The 18355-nt window shown below is 35.2% G+C and overlaps 1 protein-coding gene across 2 annotated transcripts in view; it reads right to left on the bottom strand.

Moving 5' to 3' along the window:
* Positions 1 to 18355, bottom strand: part of SLK (STE20 like kinase) — a 61907-nt gene that overhangs the window by 28990 nt on the left and 14562 nt on the right. For both annotated transcript variants that reach the window (XM_047759893.1, XM_047759894.1), the window contains exons 2-8: positions 13354 to 13518; positions 10777 to 10825; positions 9765 to 9914; positions 2865 to 2937; positions 2507 to 2701; positions 1876 to 1957; positions 326 to 454 (exon numbers count right to left, since the gene is read on the bottom strand). In XM_047759893.1, the coding sequence (XP_047615849.1) occupies positions 326 to 454; positions 1876 to 1957; positions 2507 to 2701; positions 2865 to 2937; positions 9765 to 9914; positions 10777 to 10825; positions 13354 to 13518 (843 nt within the window). The remainder of the gene's footprint in view (positions 1 to 325; positions 455 to 1875; positions 1958 to 2506; positions 2702 to 2864; positions 2938 to 9764; positions 9915 to 10776; positions 10826 to 13353; positions 13519 to 18355) is intronic.

The following is an 18355-nucleotide window of genomic DNA, read 5'->3' as shown; positions in this document are numbered from 1 at the left end:
TTTACAGTTTTAGTGTTAAAACTAATTTCAAGATGTGACCAAAACAATGTTTCATATATATATGATGATTTAATTAATATAATGATTTAATATCTTTATATAGTAAAATTTGATGAAATTATAGAAATAAAGAATTGACAAATCTTCACATAATAAACATGACAAAAATGGGTAGCAAAAAGCAAACCTGCTATTAATCTTCACCTCTAAAATTAAAGGTTTTTTATTTGTTAGCAGTAAATTTATTCACAGACATAGGCCTAATCATATCTTAAAACTCAACTCTAAAAATTACCTAAATGAAACTTCCTTTGTAAATACTGACCAGAGAATTTTCTGTTTCCTCATCATCATCATCCTCTTTGCCATCTTCAACTTCTTCTGTTACTTCAGCCTTTGCCTCTGCAATCAACTCCCGAATTGGTTTGTTGGAATCGACAGTAACAAAAGGATGCTGTTTGATCATTAAAAAGAGCATACTCAAATGCCTGCTTGTGAAGTAAGTTTCAAACATAAAAACACATTATTATGTGGTAAAAATATAAATACATGAGTAGGAAAAATACAAATAATTTCAGATGATATTACATCTGGGAAGGGAAGGAGGAGGAGGGAATTAAGCAGGAGTAGGGGCGGCCTGCAACTGTATCTGCACCTTTAAGAACTTCAAAGAAATATATCAAAAATGTTAACACAGTACATCTGGGTGGTAGGTACATGTACTTTTCTGTATGTTTGAAAATTTCATAACCTAAAATTTAAATTAAAATTTAAAGCAAGTTTCAAGTACATTACTAATTCTTAAAAAGTAACAGTACATCTTATCTTGTATACAGGCTCAATAACAGAATTACGAAAAGCTTTAGAGTTCTGTTAAAAGTGCCTACAAACACCTGTTTTTTTGACATAGTTCTAACAATCTTAAGAGTAAGAAGACATTTTATTCACCTCTGTACACTCAGCACTTAGTGTGTGTCACAGACCAAGGCCTTCAAATGCAGGAGTAGGAAATGAGACAATATACGTTGTACAGAGAAAGACAATTTTTTTTTCCTGCTTTTTCCCCAAAATAATCAGATCAACCTAAAATACTATAATGGAGGAGTTACACATTAACTCAACCTGGCAGTAACTGCCTCAAGACTTATCATTTATTTATCTACCTATACTACTATTTAACAAAATTTTATTTCAAATATTACAAACAAAATTATTCAATCACTTTAACAACATTTTTTTAAAAGTTAGCAATATTTACTGAACATTTAGCCTCATTCTGAGAGATATTTATAAAAAAATTAATTAGCTCATGGCTCCTGCCACTAAGGTGCTTCCTTTCTAGTAACTAAAGAGACAAAACAGAAGTAACTGACAACATGGAAATAACAAAACAAAGTGAAAAGAACATAAACAATCAAAAAAGCATAGAAGGAGTTCCCATCGTGGCACAGCGGAAACGAATCCAATTAGGAACCATGAGACTGCGGGTTCAATCCCTGGCCTCGCTCAGTGGGTTAAGGATCCAATATTGCTGTGAGCTGTGGTGTAGGTCACAGATGCGGCTTGGATCCCGAGTTGCTGTGGCTCTGGCTCTGGCCAGCAGCTGTGGCTCCAATTAGATCCCTAACCTGGGAATCTCCACAGCCCTAAAAAGGAAAAAAAAAAGCATAGGAAGAATGACTTATAAGCTAAATGCCTTTCAGTAGAAGCAGTGTGTTTGTAAAGCAAATGTTAATAACTATTGCAGTGTATCTTGAATTTGCAAAGAGGAACTCCAGGAAAAAGAGAGCACAGTGAATGAATGGGAAACTGCATTCTTCTTAAAGAGATGTTACAATTTTATGGTTTACCATTGTCATAATACCCTTATCTTACCTGTAGTAGCTGAGATGTATTCCACCTGGAATCCACATTCTTTTCCAAGCATTTCTTTAGAAAGTCCTTAAAATCTGAAGACCTTCAAAATAACATTTTAATAATGACATTCTATTTTATTTTCTTCTTGTTAAAATCAAAACTCTGATAAATTATGCTTAAGTTCCATTATGTGTGTAACAAATATTAATTCAATATAAGAAAACTAGTGAGATTATTACTATTTCATAAGTCATCCATCTATAAATACGACCTAGACATATATGTAAGTAGGTTCATGGTTTTAGTAACTGACATAAAGCCATATATTTGTAAATATGCTAAAAAGCACAAAAATGTTTCCATTATATTAAACTCCACAAATATAGATCAACCACATATATGCCTCATTTTCCCACAGTACAGAAAATACCTTTTTCATGTAGAACTCAAATCACTGGTATTTTCTAATTTATGGGGAAAGTTAGTTATAAGAGTTTATATGGTCCTTAAGTCTTGAAAATATACCAAAAATCCACTTTCTACTTCATATCATCTTTGTACCATGTACCTAAATTTAAACACCCCATAAAGGTGGAAGAATAAAGCATCAAGTTTTGCTCTTAAAAAGCTTTATTCAAGAATATTTTACCATTTTGATGGTTGTGCTAACGTAGGGGGCTCAGATTTTGCTATTTTTAGCAGTACTCTCATTGGATTTAATTCATGATGAGGTGGCTCTATCTCAGCCATTTCTATTAGAGTGATACCCAGGGACCAAACATCAGCTTTGTAGTCATAGGGTCTGTCCTTAGATGTTTCACACATGACTACCTCAGGAGCCATCCTGTGAAGACAGAGAATTGAAAATTAAGATGTTTAACTTAAAGAACAGCTATTACAAACCACATAAAAGATAGACAGTATAATCAATTATATAGACACAATTAATGAGTAATAATAACTGCTAACATAACTAATGCTGCAAATCCACAAAACTAAATACATACCAATAGGGTGTGCCAATAAAGGAATCTCTTCTTTGGATTGTCCTTGTGTTTTTAGCTGATACTCCAAAATCCGCTTGAAATAAATAATCATACAAAAATATTACTAATAGTTTTTAGGCAAGGTTCACTGTATTCAACATAAGGGGAAAGCACATGAAGTCTTAATAAGGTCACTCTTATTAAAGGGTAAGCAAAATGAAAGAGAAATAACTTCTCTATCATCCTAATCTTGACCAACCTCTTTCTACCACAACCACGCCGCCCCCTCAAAAAAACTGCTGAAGGAAAGTTTCCATCATTAATACACTTAATACCACCACCTTTACATATCGTCAGATCAGAAATTCTTCAGAATTGAAAAAAAATAGTAACTTCAAAATAGACCAGTCTATCCACTTCAGAACAAATGCAACTAGTGCAACATATTACAATTAAAGGACATTTTCTCCATATTGTAAAAAACAGAAACTATATCAAAGCACCTTTATGATATCATATGTCTTGCTAACTTCTTCATAAAATTACATTACAAAGGAACAAAATTAGGAATGATATTTTCTGATTTAAATTATAGTGCATAGCTAAAGCAGAAATTACTACAAGCTTGTAAATTAACTATACTTCAATAAAACTTAATAAATGAATAAATAAATTATAGGACACAGCAACGTTATCACTTTATCAGTTGTTAACCCTACCTTTTTAGCTTAGGGCTCAGACAAGCATTAATAGCAACATAAAATTGTTATTGTTGCATAAATACCTCATGCCATATATATTTAAACTTTAAAGTTTCATGCCACAATTCTCAAAACTGAATAAATACCAAAAATTCAGTATTTAGTGCTCATGCCCCAAGCACTGTCACGCAATATACATGCAATAAATGGCAGCTACGTTATTAACCATATGCGTAATTTTAACCTTTGTGATATTTTGTTTGCAGAACTCTGAAAACTTAGGAAATACTGCCGTGCATTCTAATTATGTCCATCATATACTGCTTTCTTTTCTTTTTCTGACCATGTAGTTCTCCTGCTTAAAATATCTTGGCAGGTACCTACTGCCTGCAGAATGAAGTTTAAGCTTCCTAATATGGTACATTGAAGTCTTTTGTTACATTAGATATTTCATTAATGTTTTATAATTAAATTAATAAATAAGCAAATAGAACATACGATACTTGGAAGATATATTTACAAAAAGTATAACATAAATAGATGTTTTCAAGACTCTCCATCCCTATTACCCCCTACTTCAACTTACAACTTCTCATGTTTCTGCAAGAAGGGAATAAGATAACAATATGAAATTCCTACCAGAAGAGGTGTTCTAAAAATCAGGTAGAGTCAACACAGTACTTATTCTAGTGTTTTCCTAGAATCTATTAACAGTCTATTCTTTTTAACTTTTTTCCCCTCAGAACATGACAAGGAAAGGAAGTCTAGAAACAGGCCTAAACCACAAAATCCACTGTCAACATTCATACCTCTCTAAGCACTCTTATGAGCAGGACGTAAACTAAGGAGGGACAGAATGGCACCTTCAGGGAGTTCCCATCATGGCGCAGTGGTTAATGAATCCGACTAGGAACCATGAGGTTGCGGGTTCGGTCCCTGCCCTTGCTCAGTGGGTTAACGATCCGGCGCTGCCGTGAGCTATGGTGTATTTCGCAGATCCCCGTTGCTGTGGCTCTGGGATAGGCCAGAGACTACAGCTCCGATTAGACCCCTAGCCTGGGAACCTCCATATGCCACGGGAGCGGCCCAAAGAAATAGCAAAAAAAGACAAAAAAAAAAGAATGGCATCTTCGCTTTTGTGGAAAGGCTAAGTTAAAGTCATCATGTGCTTTATCATTCTACTGATAATCATGAGGCATATATACACTGGTCTGTTAAAAGAGCATTTTACAAACTTATTTTACATACTTGCAACAATGTGATCTGATAAGATCACAAAAATTTGGTCACTGCAACATATTATATACAGTTCTATAGGTGATATGGTTCTAAATATCTGTGTTCAGTTAAAAGGGTGTCACAGAAAGGGAAGGTTCTCTGTATTTATAAACTAACGAAACAGACCTCAATTACTTTAAATGTCAACCAACTTAAAACTATTCTGGTTTCCCTAAATCTTCAAGAATATTTATTTTTAACAGAATGCATTATTTTACATAAAAGTATACTGACATATTCCAGTAAGATTTTAGCACACTTACAGAAAAACACACACTAAAAATGGATCAACATTATAACATACTATTCCAAAATGAGCTATAAGACTTTAAAAAATGATGTAAGACATAAAAGAGTAACATAGTCAGAATTTTAAACTCATAAATGACAACTCATGGGAAAATTAGAGATAAAAAATCATTTTATAAACAGGCTAAACTAGAAGGAATAAAAGAGCAAATAAACACAACAGATTCACATCCGTTACCTCTTTACACTCATTAGGATGGCTATCATCAAAAATAAATTAAATAAAATAAAAAGTGCTAATAAGGAGGTAGAAAAATTGGAACCCTTGTGCATTGCTATGGAAATGTAAAATGGTGCAGCCACTATAGAAAATGGTATGGTGACCCCTCAAAAAATTAAACACAGAATTACCATATGATCCAGCCATTCCACTTGTAGGTGGATATATACCCAAAAGAACGGAAAGCAGGGACCCAAACAGATGCTATATACCCATGTTCATAGCAGCATTATTCACAACAGCCAAAGGTGGAAAGAACCAAAGTATCCATCAATGGATAAATAAAATGTGGTATATACATATAACAAAGTATCATTCAGCCTTAAAAAGGAAGAAAATTAACACATGCTACAACATGGACCTTAAATACGTTATGCTAAGAAAAATAAGGCAATCACAAAAAGGCAAATATTAGAGGATTCCACTTGTATGAGCACCTATAGCAGTCAAATTCACAGAGACAGAAAGTAGAATGGTGACTGCCAAGGGCTGGGGGAAGGAAGAAATGCGGAGTTAGTATAGTACAAAGTTTCAGTTGAGGAAGATGAAAAAAGTTCTGGAGATGGACAGTGGTTATGGTTGTACAACGTGAATGCACTTAATGCCACAGAACTATACTCTTAAAAACAGTTAAGACAGTTGGAGTTCCCGTTGTGGCTCAGTGGTTAACAAATCCGACTAGGAACCATGAGGTTTCAGGTTCGATCACTGGCCTCGCTCAGCGGGTTAAGGATCCAGCATTGCCGTGAGCTGTGGTGTAGGTCACAGACACGGCTCGGATCCTGCGTTACTGTGGCTGTGGTATAGGCCAGTGGCTACAGCTCTGATTAGACCCCTAGCCTGGGAACCTCCATATGCCGTGGGAGCAGCCCTAGAAAAGGTAAAAAGACACACACAAAAAAAGTTAAGATAGTAAATTTTGTTAGGTATACTTCATCACAATGAAAAAAAAATGAAGAAAGATAAAAAGAACCTGATAGAAAGTTATAAATACTGATGATTGGCAAACCCAACAAACAGATAATAAAAGTCCCTAAAGAAGAAAGTCAATGCAAAGAAACAGAATACTCATATCTGTTATTACAGAAAATCTTCCTGGAGGTGGGGGGAATAAAAGTTTAGCCCTTTAAGAAAAGTTTTTTGGCATCTAGGCAAAAAGAGCATATGACTTGTAGGAGAAAGAAAATCAAATTATCTCAGACTTTTCAACAACACTTTATGACAGAAGGAAACGAAGTAACATAATGCAGATATTCAAAGAAAGAAATGTGTGCCAAGGATCTTCTATTCAGCAAAACTGACCTTTAAAATGTTAAGGGTAGAACTGTTATCATTACATAAGAACTTGGAGAGCCCTTCCAGAGAAATCTACCAGAGAATGAACTTCAGACAACCATCATACAAAGAGACGTCAACATAAGAAGTGGTGGTGAGCACAGAATATAGACATGAAAGTTTAAATAAGTAGTTACAGAATGTTCCAAATCCAAATCTATCATCCATGTCCCTGAAAACCAAGATTCTCAGGATAGAAGGAGATAGATGTAACACTGAAGACGCTAGGTTAAAAATTTTTTTAGGAGTGTCCACGTGGCTCAGTGGTTGACAAACTTGACTACTATCAATGAGGATGCAGGTTCGATCCCTGGCCTTGCTCAGTGGGTTAAGGATCCAGCATGGCTTTGGCTGTGGTGTAGGCCAGGAGCTACAGCTCAGATTAGACCCCAAGCCTGGGCTTTCATATGCTATGGGTGTGGCCCCAAAAAGACAAAAAAAAAAATTTTTTTTTAAATCTTTATCCTGAATTTGAGTAGGAAATACACAGGAACTCATGAGAGTTCTGGCCTTTGAAAAGGCCTAGAATGAAAGCCAATCCAGAACATCTCTTACCCTTAAATTATGGTCTTAAAATACCATATCCTACTAAACAACTTCTTCAGGGCTTCCTGAAGAAATGGCTAATTAGAAGTCTGAGGCAGGAAACACACAAGATGAGCCTGAAATATTTCAACCTAACAGATAACAAGGAAGCTAGCAAAAACTACTAGAGTCATGTCAACAAGATAACAAGCCAACGTGAAGAGACTACCATTGATCAAGGTGGTACAAAAAGAGCTTTAATAAGGATTAAAAACTGTAATAATTTGAAACCTATAAAATACAATTAGATTTATGAATTAATAATGACATTTAAAAAATACTGGTCACCAACTAAGGATGAGAAAACAAATTTATTGTCTTTAAAACTAAATAAATAAAAGGAAAGAATCAAGCATTTTTCCTATCTTGTCTATATGAACTATAATCCTGAAAAACCAAAAAGATGAAAGGAAGTGTCTTCTTACATAAGTATTCCTAATTTTATAATGATGACAAATGAAAATAATGAAACAAATGATGAAAATTACATCAAAATCATTATTAAAAATAATAAATTAAAACAAAATGGGGAGTTCCCATCATGGCGCAGTGGAAACAAATCTTACTAGGAACCATGAAGTTGCAGGTTCGATCCCTGGCCTCGATCAGTGGGTTAAGGAGCCCACGTTGCTGTGAGCTGTGGTGTAGGTTGCAGATGCTGCTCGGATCTGGCATTGCTGTGGCTCTGGCATAGGCTGGCAACAACAGCTCTGATTAGACCCCTAGCCTGGGAACCTCCGTATGCCCCAGGTGCAGCCCTAAAAAGACAAAAAAAAAAAAAAAGAAAAAGAAAAAAAAATGACAGAATTCATTTTGTCCCTCTATTCAACAGATCTAGGCATTAAGCATCAACAGCTGCTAACACCAAAAAAGAACGAAAAGCAGGTATTACATGCCTCCCAATAAAAGAATACAAAACCACCTATAGTCCTGGAAAAAAAAAAAAAAATCATACTTGAGACTGATGAAGCTTTTGGATTCATCTGCAAAGAGAGGGAAATACAGAGAGGAACTTACTGAAGTCATCATGAGTATATAATCAGCAAAATGCAAGATGAGAGAAACTCAAGAAATCCAACAGTCCAGATCCTACAAATCAGTACTTCTCAATCTTTTTTTCATCACGCTCTCAAGTTGCGTTTTCCAACATTTTTTCCTAATCCTCCCTCCCCTCATGAAATTTTAATGCCACAGATATACTGTACATCTGTTTGTAAATATCTATGAGCTTTTGGAAGGTCACAACCATTGTAATACTAAAATCTTTTGTCTCCAAAGAACAAACTTTCTTTGACAAAGCATGCCATGAGAATGCATGTCATAGATAAATATAAAGAGAAGAAAGGAATGGGGGGTGGGGATAACCCATAAAAGAGACAAAAGAAAAAGCAGGTTTTAAATATGGGCAAATCTAAACTCTTAACATCCAGAGATGAACACTGGGTAAAAGAGTCAAAAAGAAAACACACAAGTGATTACTGTAAAAGTCAGGATATAGGGTACCTGTGGAGAACAGAGGGATGGTGATTGAGAGGGGGCACTTTGAGCTGCTAGGGTGCCTGACATAATTCTATTTCTTTACCTGGGTGGTGGTTACAAAGCTATCAAGTCACTAAGCTACACAACCGTTAGTGTGGTTTTCTGTATCTATATTTCTCAATAAAAAGGTTAAAATTTAGTAGTAGATCAAATTATATGTTTAGATGTCATGACAAAGTAAAGTGAAATGACTGTGATCAGTGGTATCAACAAGGCCTTTGAATATATTCTGTCATTTTACTATCCTTCTAAAATACACACATTTAGACTTCATCACCAGGTTTTTTTTTTTTAATTCGTATCTTGGTGATACTTAAAGAGGACTAAAGAGGACAAAGTCTCCTGTTTGTGTGTGTGTATACATATGGGTGTGTATTTAATTTCCCTTCTAAAACCCACATCTACTTCTCCTTATGAAATTATCATTTCTTCCCTCAGTGTAAAAAACAAAATCAAAAATTCTAGTCCTTGTATTTATTTCGGGCATCCTTTTCAGATCTAAGATTACTTTGTTAGTTTAGCCAAGATACCATATCTATAAAATAACGTATAAAACTAAACTAAAATAGAAAAAGAAAACCAACAGATACAAGTTTTGGAAATGAAAAAGTTAGAGGTTTTACATACTCATGTTCTAAGTGTATTGTAAGTATTAACTCTATACACAAAAATTTAAGGGAAAAGTAATTAACCAGCCTTTGAAAAGCCTGTCTTTCTAAAAATGAAAATCCATCTTTTCTTACCTTTTAAAGTGTCTTTATATTAGGTGCCTATACTTGGGAATTCTAAGAATTATAAATAATTAATTATCCAAAGAAGTATTTTTAAAATTACCATGCAGTAATTCTCCATGTTTCATATATTTCAGTCATAATAAAACAATGTTAAGTTACAGACAGACAGGGAAATCTCAGAGCACAAATTCAAATGTTTTATTCAAGGGAATAAACTTACCCAATTTAATATCTCCATCTAAGGTAAAAAGAATGTTGCCGGCCTTTAGATCTCTGTGGATGATTTTATTATCATGTAAATAGTTCAAAGCCTCTAAAGTCTGTTTACAAACTACTTGTATTTGGGACTCAGTTAATGGTCTCTCAAGCTCTGTAAAGAAAAGTAAACAATTATTTTTACAGTGAAACATAAGGGCAGGCTATATACTTTTAGCATCACTGTCAAGGATCAAATGTAGTGAATTTATTTTTTAAAAAACCAAGAATCGGGAGTTCCCGTCATGGCTCAGAGGTTAACGAATCCGACTAGGAACCACGAGGTTGCAGATTCAATCCCTGGCCTTGCTCAGTGGATTAAGGATCTGGTGTTACCATGAGCTGTGGGTAGGTCGAAGACGCGGCTCGGATCTGGCGCTGCTGTGGCGGTGGCGTACGCCGGCGGCTATGGCTCCAATTCGACCCCTAGCCTGGGAACCTCCATATGCCACAAGGAGCGGCCCAAGAAATGGCAAAAAGACAAAAACAAAAACAAAAACAAAAAACTAAGTATCAGGGAGTTCCTGTTGTGGTGCAGTGGAAATGAATCTGACTAGGATCCATGAGGTGTCGGGTTTGATCTCTGGCCTTGCTCAGTGGGTTAAGGATCCGGTGTTCCATGAGCTCTAGTGTAGGTCACAGACACGGCGCGGATCTGGCATTGCTGTGGCTGTGGCGTAGGCCAGCAGCTACAGCTCCAATTCGACCCCTAGCCTGGGAATCTCCACATGCCACAGGTACAGCCTTAAAAAGCAAAAAAAAAAAAAAAAAAAAAAAAAGCTAAGTATCTATAAAGACAATTTCTCAAAATTTCATTTCAGAACTTTATTACAATTAACCAAGAATATAAAAATTGGCTGATTTCTTAACTTACTGAATGTCACTCAACCATAAGATAAATATGTACAAACTTTTGAAATCCTATGGTTTTTTAAAAGCATAATTTAAGATATAAACATGAACAAAAAGGCACTTACCAAGCATCACAGCATCCACTGCTCCACCTGCACAAAATTCAATGAGGATCTGCAGGCAAATACAAAAGCACATGCCTAACATGACATTTTTTCTTCAATTTAGCAAAAATGATAAAGGAATAAGTATCAAATAACCTATGTTCAGAAACAATATTATGCTAACCATAAAGATTTTCTTTGTCAAAAGTTATGAGTCTTAACAATACACATTTGAGAAAGCAGAAATGAACACACTGTAGAACTATATCCATTTTTGTCAATCACCAAATTTTTTTAGTGTCCTTGCTTCTCTAAAATTACCAGTACAGAATTTTTATTCAGGACAGCATTATAGTGTTCTGGTTGTGGTGCAGCAGAAACGAATCCAACCAGTATCCATGAGGATACAGGTTCGATCCCTAGCCTCGCCCAGTGAGTCGGGGATCCAGAGCTGCTGTGAGCTTTGGTGTAGATTGGCAGCTAAAGCTCCCATTTGACCCCTAGCCTGGGAACTTCCATATGCTGTGAGTGTGGCCCTAAAGAGCAAAAAAAAAAAAAAAAAAAAAGACAGTATTATATACCCATTTCATCACCACTGAAAGATTTTATTATTCTCCTTTTTAAGGCAACTATTGTGGATTAAGTGATTAAGCATATTTTTTAACTTTACTAGTAGAAATAAACCCAGAAAATAGAGACTGCTTTTAGTTAAAAAACAATAATAATAATACGGAAAAAAACACACAAAAAGTTTCAAATCCTAGCTCAATTATCACTTCCTAATAAAATGCATTCCAAGACCTCCCTGGGACATACCACCATGCACCTTCCCTTCTTAACCTTTATCACAGTTGTAATTTTATATTTATCATGATTCTGTGATTAACACATCTATCTCCCCCACTAGACTATCCCTCACGGTGGTCAAACTTTTTATTTTGCAATAATCTCAAGTAAAGATTTTATCTATTTATTAAATTGTCTATGAATTCATTTTCATTACAATCTCTGGAAACATTCTATTAGACTCCTGAACAATTGTATTACAAGACACCACACTAATAATAACTATATTTTTTTAATTGCATATCTTAAACTGTGTAGCTTCAAGCTTTTTTTTCCTCTGTAAAACAACAATTTTTATTTTTTATAGGAGCTTGCCAATTATAAATTGTTTTCAAATTCATTATATCTTCTGAAAAATAATTTGGGAGATAGGTCATTACTCATCACATAGATGAGTGAACAGAATCGTAACAGTTAACTGACTTATTCAAGCTCCTGCCTACATCACCAAAATAAAAACTAAAGGCCTCTGATTCCCAATCAGATACAGCTCGTACTATCTACTCTTCTTTCATAACATTTTGCTTCTTCCTTCAAGGAAAAAAAACGAAATTGTTTCAAAAAGTCTCTTGATTAAATTAGTGTCGGTACAGAGCAGGTGACTGATTGGTTATTACCATAAATATTAACATTTTATTTATATGTCTAATTGTGCCTAATATTTTCTAAAAATGAGTAAAATTTTTACATACAGACTTAGCAATTACATCATCCACTAAAGTGAGCTTAATAATATATAAGATAAATATTTAACATTCTTGGTAAGCATTTTAAAATTTATTACATGATTTACCAAAAGTTTAGGGTAAGAAATTATAAACAATTTCCAGGGAAAAAAAAAAACTTTAAAAATATTTAAAGTAGGAGTTCCCGTCGCGGCTCAGTGGTTAACGAATCCGACTAGGAACCATGAGGTTGCGGATTCGATCTGTGGCCTTGCTCAGTGGGTTAAGGATCCAGCGTTGCCGTGAGCTGTGGTGTATTTCACAGATGTGCCTTGGATCCCCGTTGCTGTGGCTCTGGCATAGGCCGGAGGCTACATCTCCGATTCAACCCCCAGCCTTGGAACCTCCATATGCCGCAGGAGTAGCCCTAGAAATGGCAGAAAAAAGGACAAAATATATATATATATATATATATATATATATATATAAAGTAAATAAGTAAATGCAGAGTTCTTGTCGTGGCTCAGTAGTTAATGAACCTGACTAGCATCCATGAGGACGCAGGTTCAATCCCTGGCCTCCCTCTGTTAAGGATCTGGCATTGCTGTGAGCTGTGGTGTAGGTCACAGACGCAGCTCAGATCCTGTGTTGCTATGGCTCTGGCATAGGCCAGTGGCTACAGCTCCGATTTGACCCCTAGTCTGGGAACCTCCATATGCCGCTGGTGCGGCCCTAAAAAGACAAAAAGACAAAAAATAAAATAAAATAAAATAAAATAACGTAAGTAAATGCTTAAATTTAAATTAAAACCAAGAAAGGCCATCTAATTACATTATTTAGGAAATGTAATATTCTTAACCAAATTTCTACTTTTGGGTCCGATGTCAAACAATCATGAAATATGGTACAATTTGAAATACACATCTAAACATCTGTTGAAGCTAAGGATAATAATTATGTTCTCAATGACCCTCTCAGCTGATGAATTCTCATTCAACATAAGTAACCAAAGAGAAAAGATAATACATAAAATAGGCCTATTCAACTTAAAAACCTCTATCCCTATAGATCAACAGAAAATACTTACCCAAAGATTGTTCTCATAATAGAAGGCATCTAGAAGCTTGACTATATTGGGGTGATCACAAGATGCTAATATGTCAATTTCAACCATGTAATCTTCAAGTTCTTCTTCAGATTTGGTGTCAATCACCTTTGCAGCAGCTAAAACATTGGTCTCTTTATTCTGGGCCTAAAAATAAAAGTATCAGAAATGTCACACTTATAATGCCTACTTGCTTTTCAAATTTTATTAGTTTCTTTAATAAACTTTTTTTAGATTAGTTTTAGGTTCACAGCAAACCTGAGCAGAAAGTACAGAGAGTTCCCATTTACTCCTCTCCCCTACATATGCACAGCTTCCCCACTATCAACACTCTGCACCAGAGTGGTACATTTGTTACAAGTGATGACCCTGCAAAGCACGTCATTATTACCCAAAGTCCTTTGTTTACAGGATTCACTCTTGGTGTGTGTTCTGTGGGTTTGGACAAATGTATGACTTTTATCCACCATTATAATATATCGCTGCCCTAACTATGTCTATTTATCCCTCTTACCTTCCCAACCCATGGCCACCACTGATCTTTTTACTATTTCCACACAGTATGTTTTCATACAATATACAACCTTTTCATATTGACTCCTTTCCCTTAGTCACTTGCATTTAAGATTCCTCCACGTCTCTTCATGGTTTGATAGCTAATTTCTTTTTAGTGCTAAAGAAGAGTCAATTATAGATGTGACCGTTTGTTTATCCATTCACCTACTGAAAGCATCTTGGTTTTTTCCAAGTTTTAGAAATCATGAATAAAACTGTTATAAACATCTGTGTGCAGGTTTTCCTGTGGACATAAGTCTCCAACTCCTTAAGTACCAAAGAGCAGAATTACTGGATCCCTAAGAGGACGTTTAGTTTTGCAAGAGACTACCAAATTGTCTTTCAAAGTGACTAGACTACTTTTCATCCCCAATAGCAGTAAATGAGAGTTCCTGTTGCTCCACTTCCTTGCCAGCACTTGGTGCTAGTGGAGATTTTTCCGATTCTATTGAGTGTGTATGGGTATCTCCTTGTTTAGTCTGCAACTCCTTAATGACATAAGATGTTGAGCATCTTTTCATACGTTTATTGGCGATGAGAATATCTTCTCTGGTGAGGTGTTCAAATCTTCTGCTCATTTTAAAATCAGATTGTTGGTTTTCTAATTGTTGAACTTTAAGAATTCTTTATATATTTCGAATAACCATCTTTTATCAGATATATCTTTTGCAAATATCTTCTCCCAGCCAGTGGCTTGTCTTCTCATTCTCTTAACATACTGATTTTTAAAAGATAGCCTAAACATAAATATTAACTGACACATGCTATTCACTGTGCTAAGTGCTTTATATACAGAAAGAATACTTTCAAATCCCAGGTTCCACTGGGTCAAGCTGTTACAGTTCAAATTCTGATTTTGCCACTTATTAACTGTGTTGCTTGGGCAGCTTACAAAATCCCTCTCTTAGTTTTGGTTTCCTGATCAGTAAAATGTACTTACATCTCACCAGTTTGGGAGAATTAAGATAATAAACATTTGCCAAGTTAAAAAATATATACATGCGTATTTTTTACGTTATATTTTATATTAAATAAAAGTTTTATATATATAAATATTTAGTACAATGCCTGCCATATATAGTAAAAAGGATTTAAAAATGTTAGCTGGAATTATTACTATTATTATTTACCCTCAAAATGACCCCATGGACATATTAGCACCCCTACTTTAACAAAGGAGTATGAATAAGCTTAAGAGAAATTAAAAGGCTTCTCCAAGGTTACATAGCTAATAAGAAGCAGAATCGGGATTCAAATCCAGGCTGTCTCCAAAGTTCTTTCTTTATCTCGATCATTACCCTTTTCATTTTCCCTATACTTCCATCAGTTTAATTATTTTTCAGTGTTTTTAGTACTTCAACTTTTCTATTTTCTTTAATTAATTTCTCACCTCCATTTATTACAAATGAAAGGTTTCCAAATATGCGATAGAAGCCAAGATCTTTCTTTTAAGATAGGAAACAAATCTCAAAATACTAATTAAGTTTTAAAAGATACTTCAATATTACATATGTTATCATCACTTCAGCAATTCTATCACCTTAAAAAAAAAAAAAAACTTTTTAAAAGATAGTAATAAGTGGAGTTCCCATTGTGACTCAGCAGGTTAAGGACCCGATGTCTCTGTGAGGATGCAGGTTCAATCCCTGGCCTCACTCAGCGGGTTAAGGATCCAGTGTTGCCGAGGCCATAGTGCAGGCCACAGTTGCAGCTTCAATTCAACCCAGGGCCCAGGAACTTCCATGTCACAGGTGTGACCATTAAAAAATAATAATAATAAATAAACAAAAGCTGGTAATATGTGTTTCAATAAATAAATGTCCACATTTCATTTTAAATAATATATAAGGAGATAAGTTTACAAAATAAAATATGCAAGCATAAAAATATTTGTCAAAGCTCTATTTATAATAAACTTAGCCTAAATGTCCACTAACAGGAACCTACTTAAATTATTCAGTACACAATGGAAAATTATGCAGCCATTAATGCTAACTAATTAATCAATTAATATGTCTTATGATGGAACAAAAGCCACAACACATTACTGAATGGGGAAAAAAAAAACAACTTACTAAGCATGAAAGGTATGCAATTTTACAAACACTACACATCCATCTTCACATATGGATACCAACATAAGAAATATCTGGAAAGACATCATCAATGAGGATGGCAGTTTCAGATGTGTTTGACTTTTTCTATATTTTTCATATTGTTTAAACTTTTTGATGGACAGGTATTATTTTTACAGAAACAGTAAGGTACTAAAAAATCAGCAGATGGGGTATTTCTTTGGGATCTATTATCTAACCTTTGAGATAATGACGAGAGATGGGAGTTCCCATCTTGGCGCAGTGGAAACGAATCCAACTAGGAACCATGAGGTTGTGGGTTTGATTCCCGGCCTCACTCAGTGGGTTAAAGATCTGGCGTTGCCGTGAGCTGTGGTGTAGTTCGCAGACGCGGCTTGGATCTGGCGTTGCTGTGGCTGTGGCATAGGCTGGCAGCAACAGCTCTGAATAGACCCTTAGCCTGGAAACCTCCATATGCCGTTGGGTATGGCCCTCAAAAGACCAAAAAAAAAGAAAGACGAACAAACCAGGTAACGGCCTATATATGGGAATTCTCCTAAGTAGATTACTGCTACATTTTACTGCCTGAAGTAAAAACAGAGCTAAAAATACTAATTACTAACAAAGTAACCCTAATGTTTACGATTCAGAGAATTTGCATGGACAAAAAGATATCTATATACAGTCATCACTACCACTCTAGAGGAATATTCTAATCTATCGTATTTTAACAAATCTAGGATGACTTTTAATTATCTTATGTTCCACTAAGGAAGAAAAACTGCCAATTAAACTATGACAGCACTTATCATTTAGAATTTTCACATTATTCCTTTTAAAGAGCTCTTCTGGACATATTTAGACAAAAAAATGTTATTGTATATGTATTATCCTTTCAGATATGAAAAATCAAACACTTCCTCATATTTAAGTTTGACTCTTCTGAGTCACTTTTTTTCACTCAAGAGTTATCTAATATCTGTGTTTTTACAAACACATGATATTCTCTGGCCACGAAAACTTTTGGTGAGGAGTTTCCATTGTGGCGTAGCAGAAATGAATCTGACTATTATCCGTGAGGATGCAGGTTCGATCCCTGGCCTTGCTCAGTGGGTTAAAGATCCAGTGTTGCCAGTGAGCTGTGGTGTAGGTTGCAGACGCGGCTCAGATCCCATGTTGCTATGGCTGTGGCGTAGGCCAGCAGCTATAGCTCTGATTCAATCCCTAGACTAGAAACTCCCATATGCCACAGGGGCGGCCCTAAAAAGTGCAAAAAAAAAAAAAATTTGGTGATGCAGCACTTCTTCTGTGGGACTAAGGTGCTGCTCTACTACTCTTTCCAAAATTTTGAGGCCACTGCCTCCTATTTGAGGCCACTGCCTCTGTAATGCTGAGACTGTCTTGATCCTACCACAGGTGCTAAAATAAGCTTTTAGATGACAACCAGGACTCACATTCTTTCTTCAAAACATTCCCAAATGGTTTATTGATTGAAATATCAAGGGGTTGCAACTGTACAACACCAGAGGTACAACTACATTCAAATGCACAGGTAATGACAGATATATCACAACTGCCACCTGGCCAACAATAATACTAAGGCATCAATCAAGAAACTGGGACATAGCCCAATTTCAAAGATGTTAAAAAGTTAAAAGTCTGTCATAAGTGGTGAAAACTGCATTAAGTTTATCTCTCTAAGAAACACTCTCGACACTACAGTTGAGCCAATAATAAATAGAACTCACCCTCCAGTGGAAATAAGTCAGTGAGAAATAAGCTCTGCTCTCATCATTTTAATGTAACACTTTGGAAAGAAAGAGAGCAGAGGAACTGTTCCTGAAGAGAAACGCTATAAAATACAAGCCCTGTTAAGAGACCAAGGATATTATGAGTAGAGTTAAAAGTCATCCTGCTTGTACATGCCTCCACTGATATCCTGGGAGACTTTACAGATGTGTCTTTTACTTGTGAATAGAATGGCATAAAGGGGGGAAATAACTACTACTAGATAATCTCTAAAGTGCTTTGTAGTAACAAATTTCATTATTCCACTGCCCTGAATATACTCATTAAACCAACAGTGCCATTTGGTTTACTATAAATAACAAGTAAAATTTACATGAGAAAATACAGTGCTTCTTACATTATTTCTTGAAAATAATTTGATTCCTCATCAGGATCTGATTCTAGAAAATTCTAAAATCAAAACATTGATAAGGATGTAAAACTATACTTTAAACAAACATAATGCAAATAAAGTGTTAAAAAGAAAGTCTATCTACTACCTAAGAGCATGAAAATTCTTCATGTAAAGACATAATCATAACTAAGCAAATGTTAATCAAAAAGAA

The sequence above is a fragment of the Phacochoerus africanus genome, chromosome 15, assembly GCF_016906955.1.
Source record: "Phacochoerus africanus isolate WHEZ1 chromosome 15, ROS_Pafr_v1, whole genome shotgun sequence".
Classification (NCBI taxonomy): Eukaryota; Metazoa; Chordata; class Mammalia; order Artiodactyla; family Suidae; genus Phacochoerus; species Phacochoerus africanus.
This window is presented reverse-complemented; position numbering and strand designations above follow the sequence as displayed.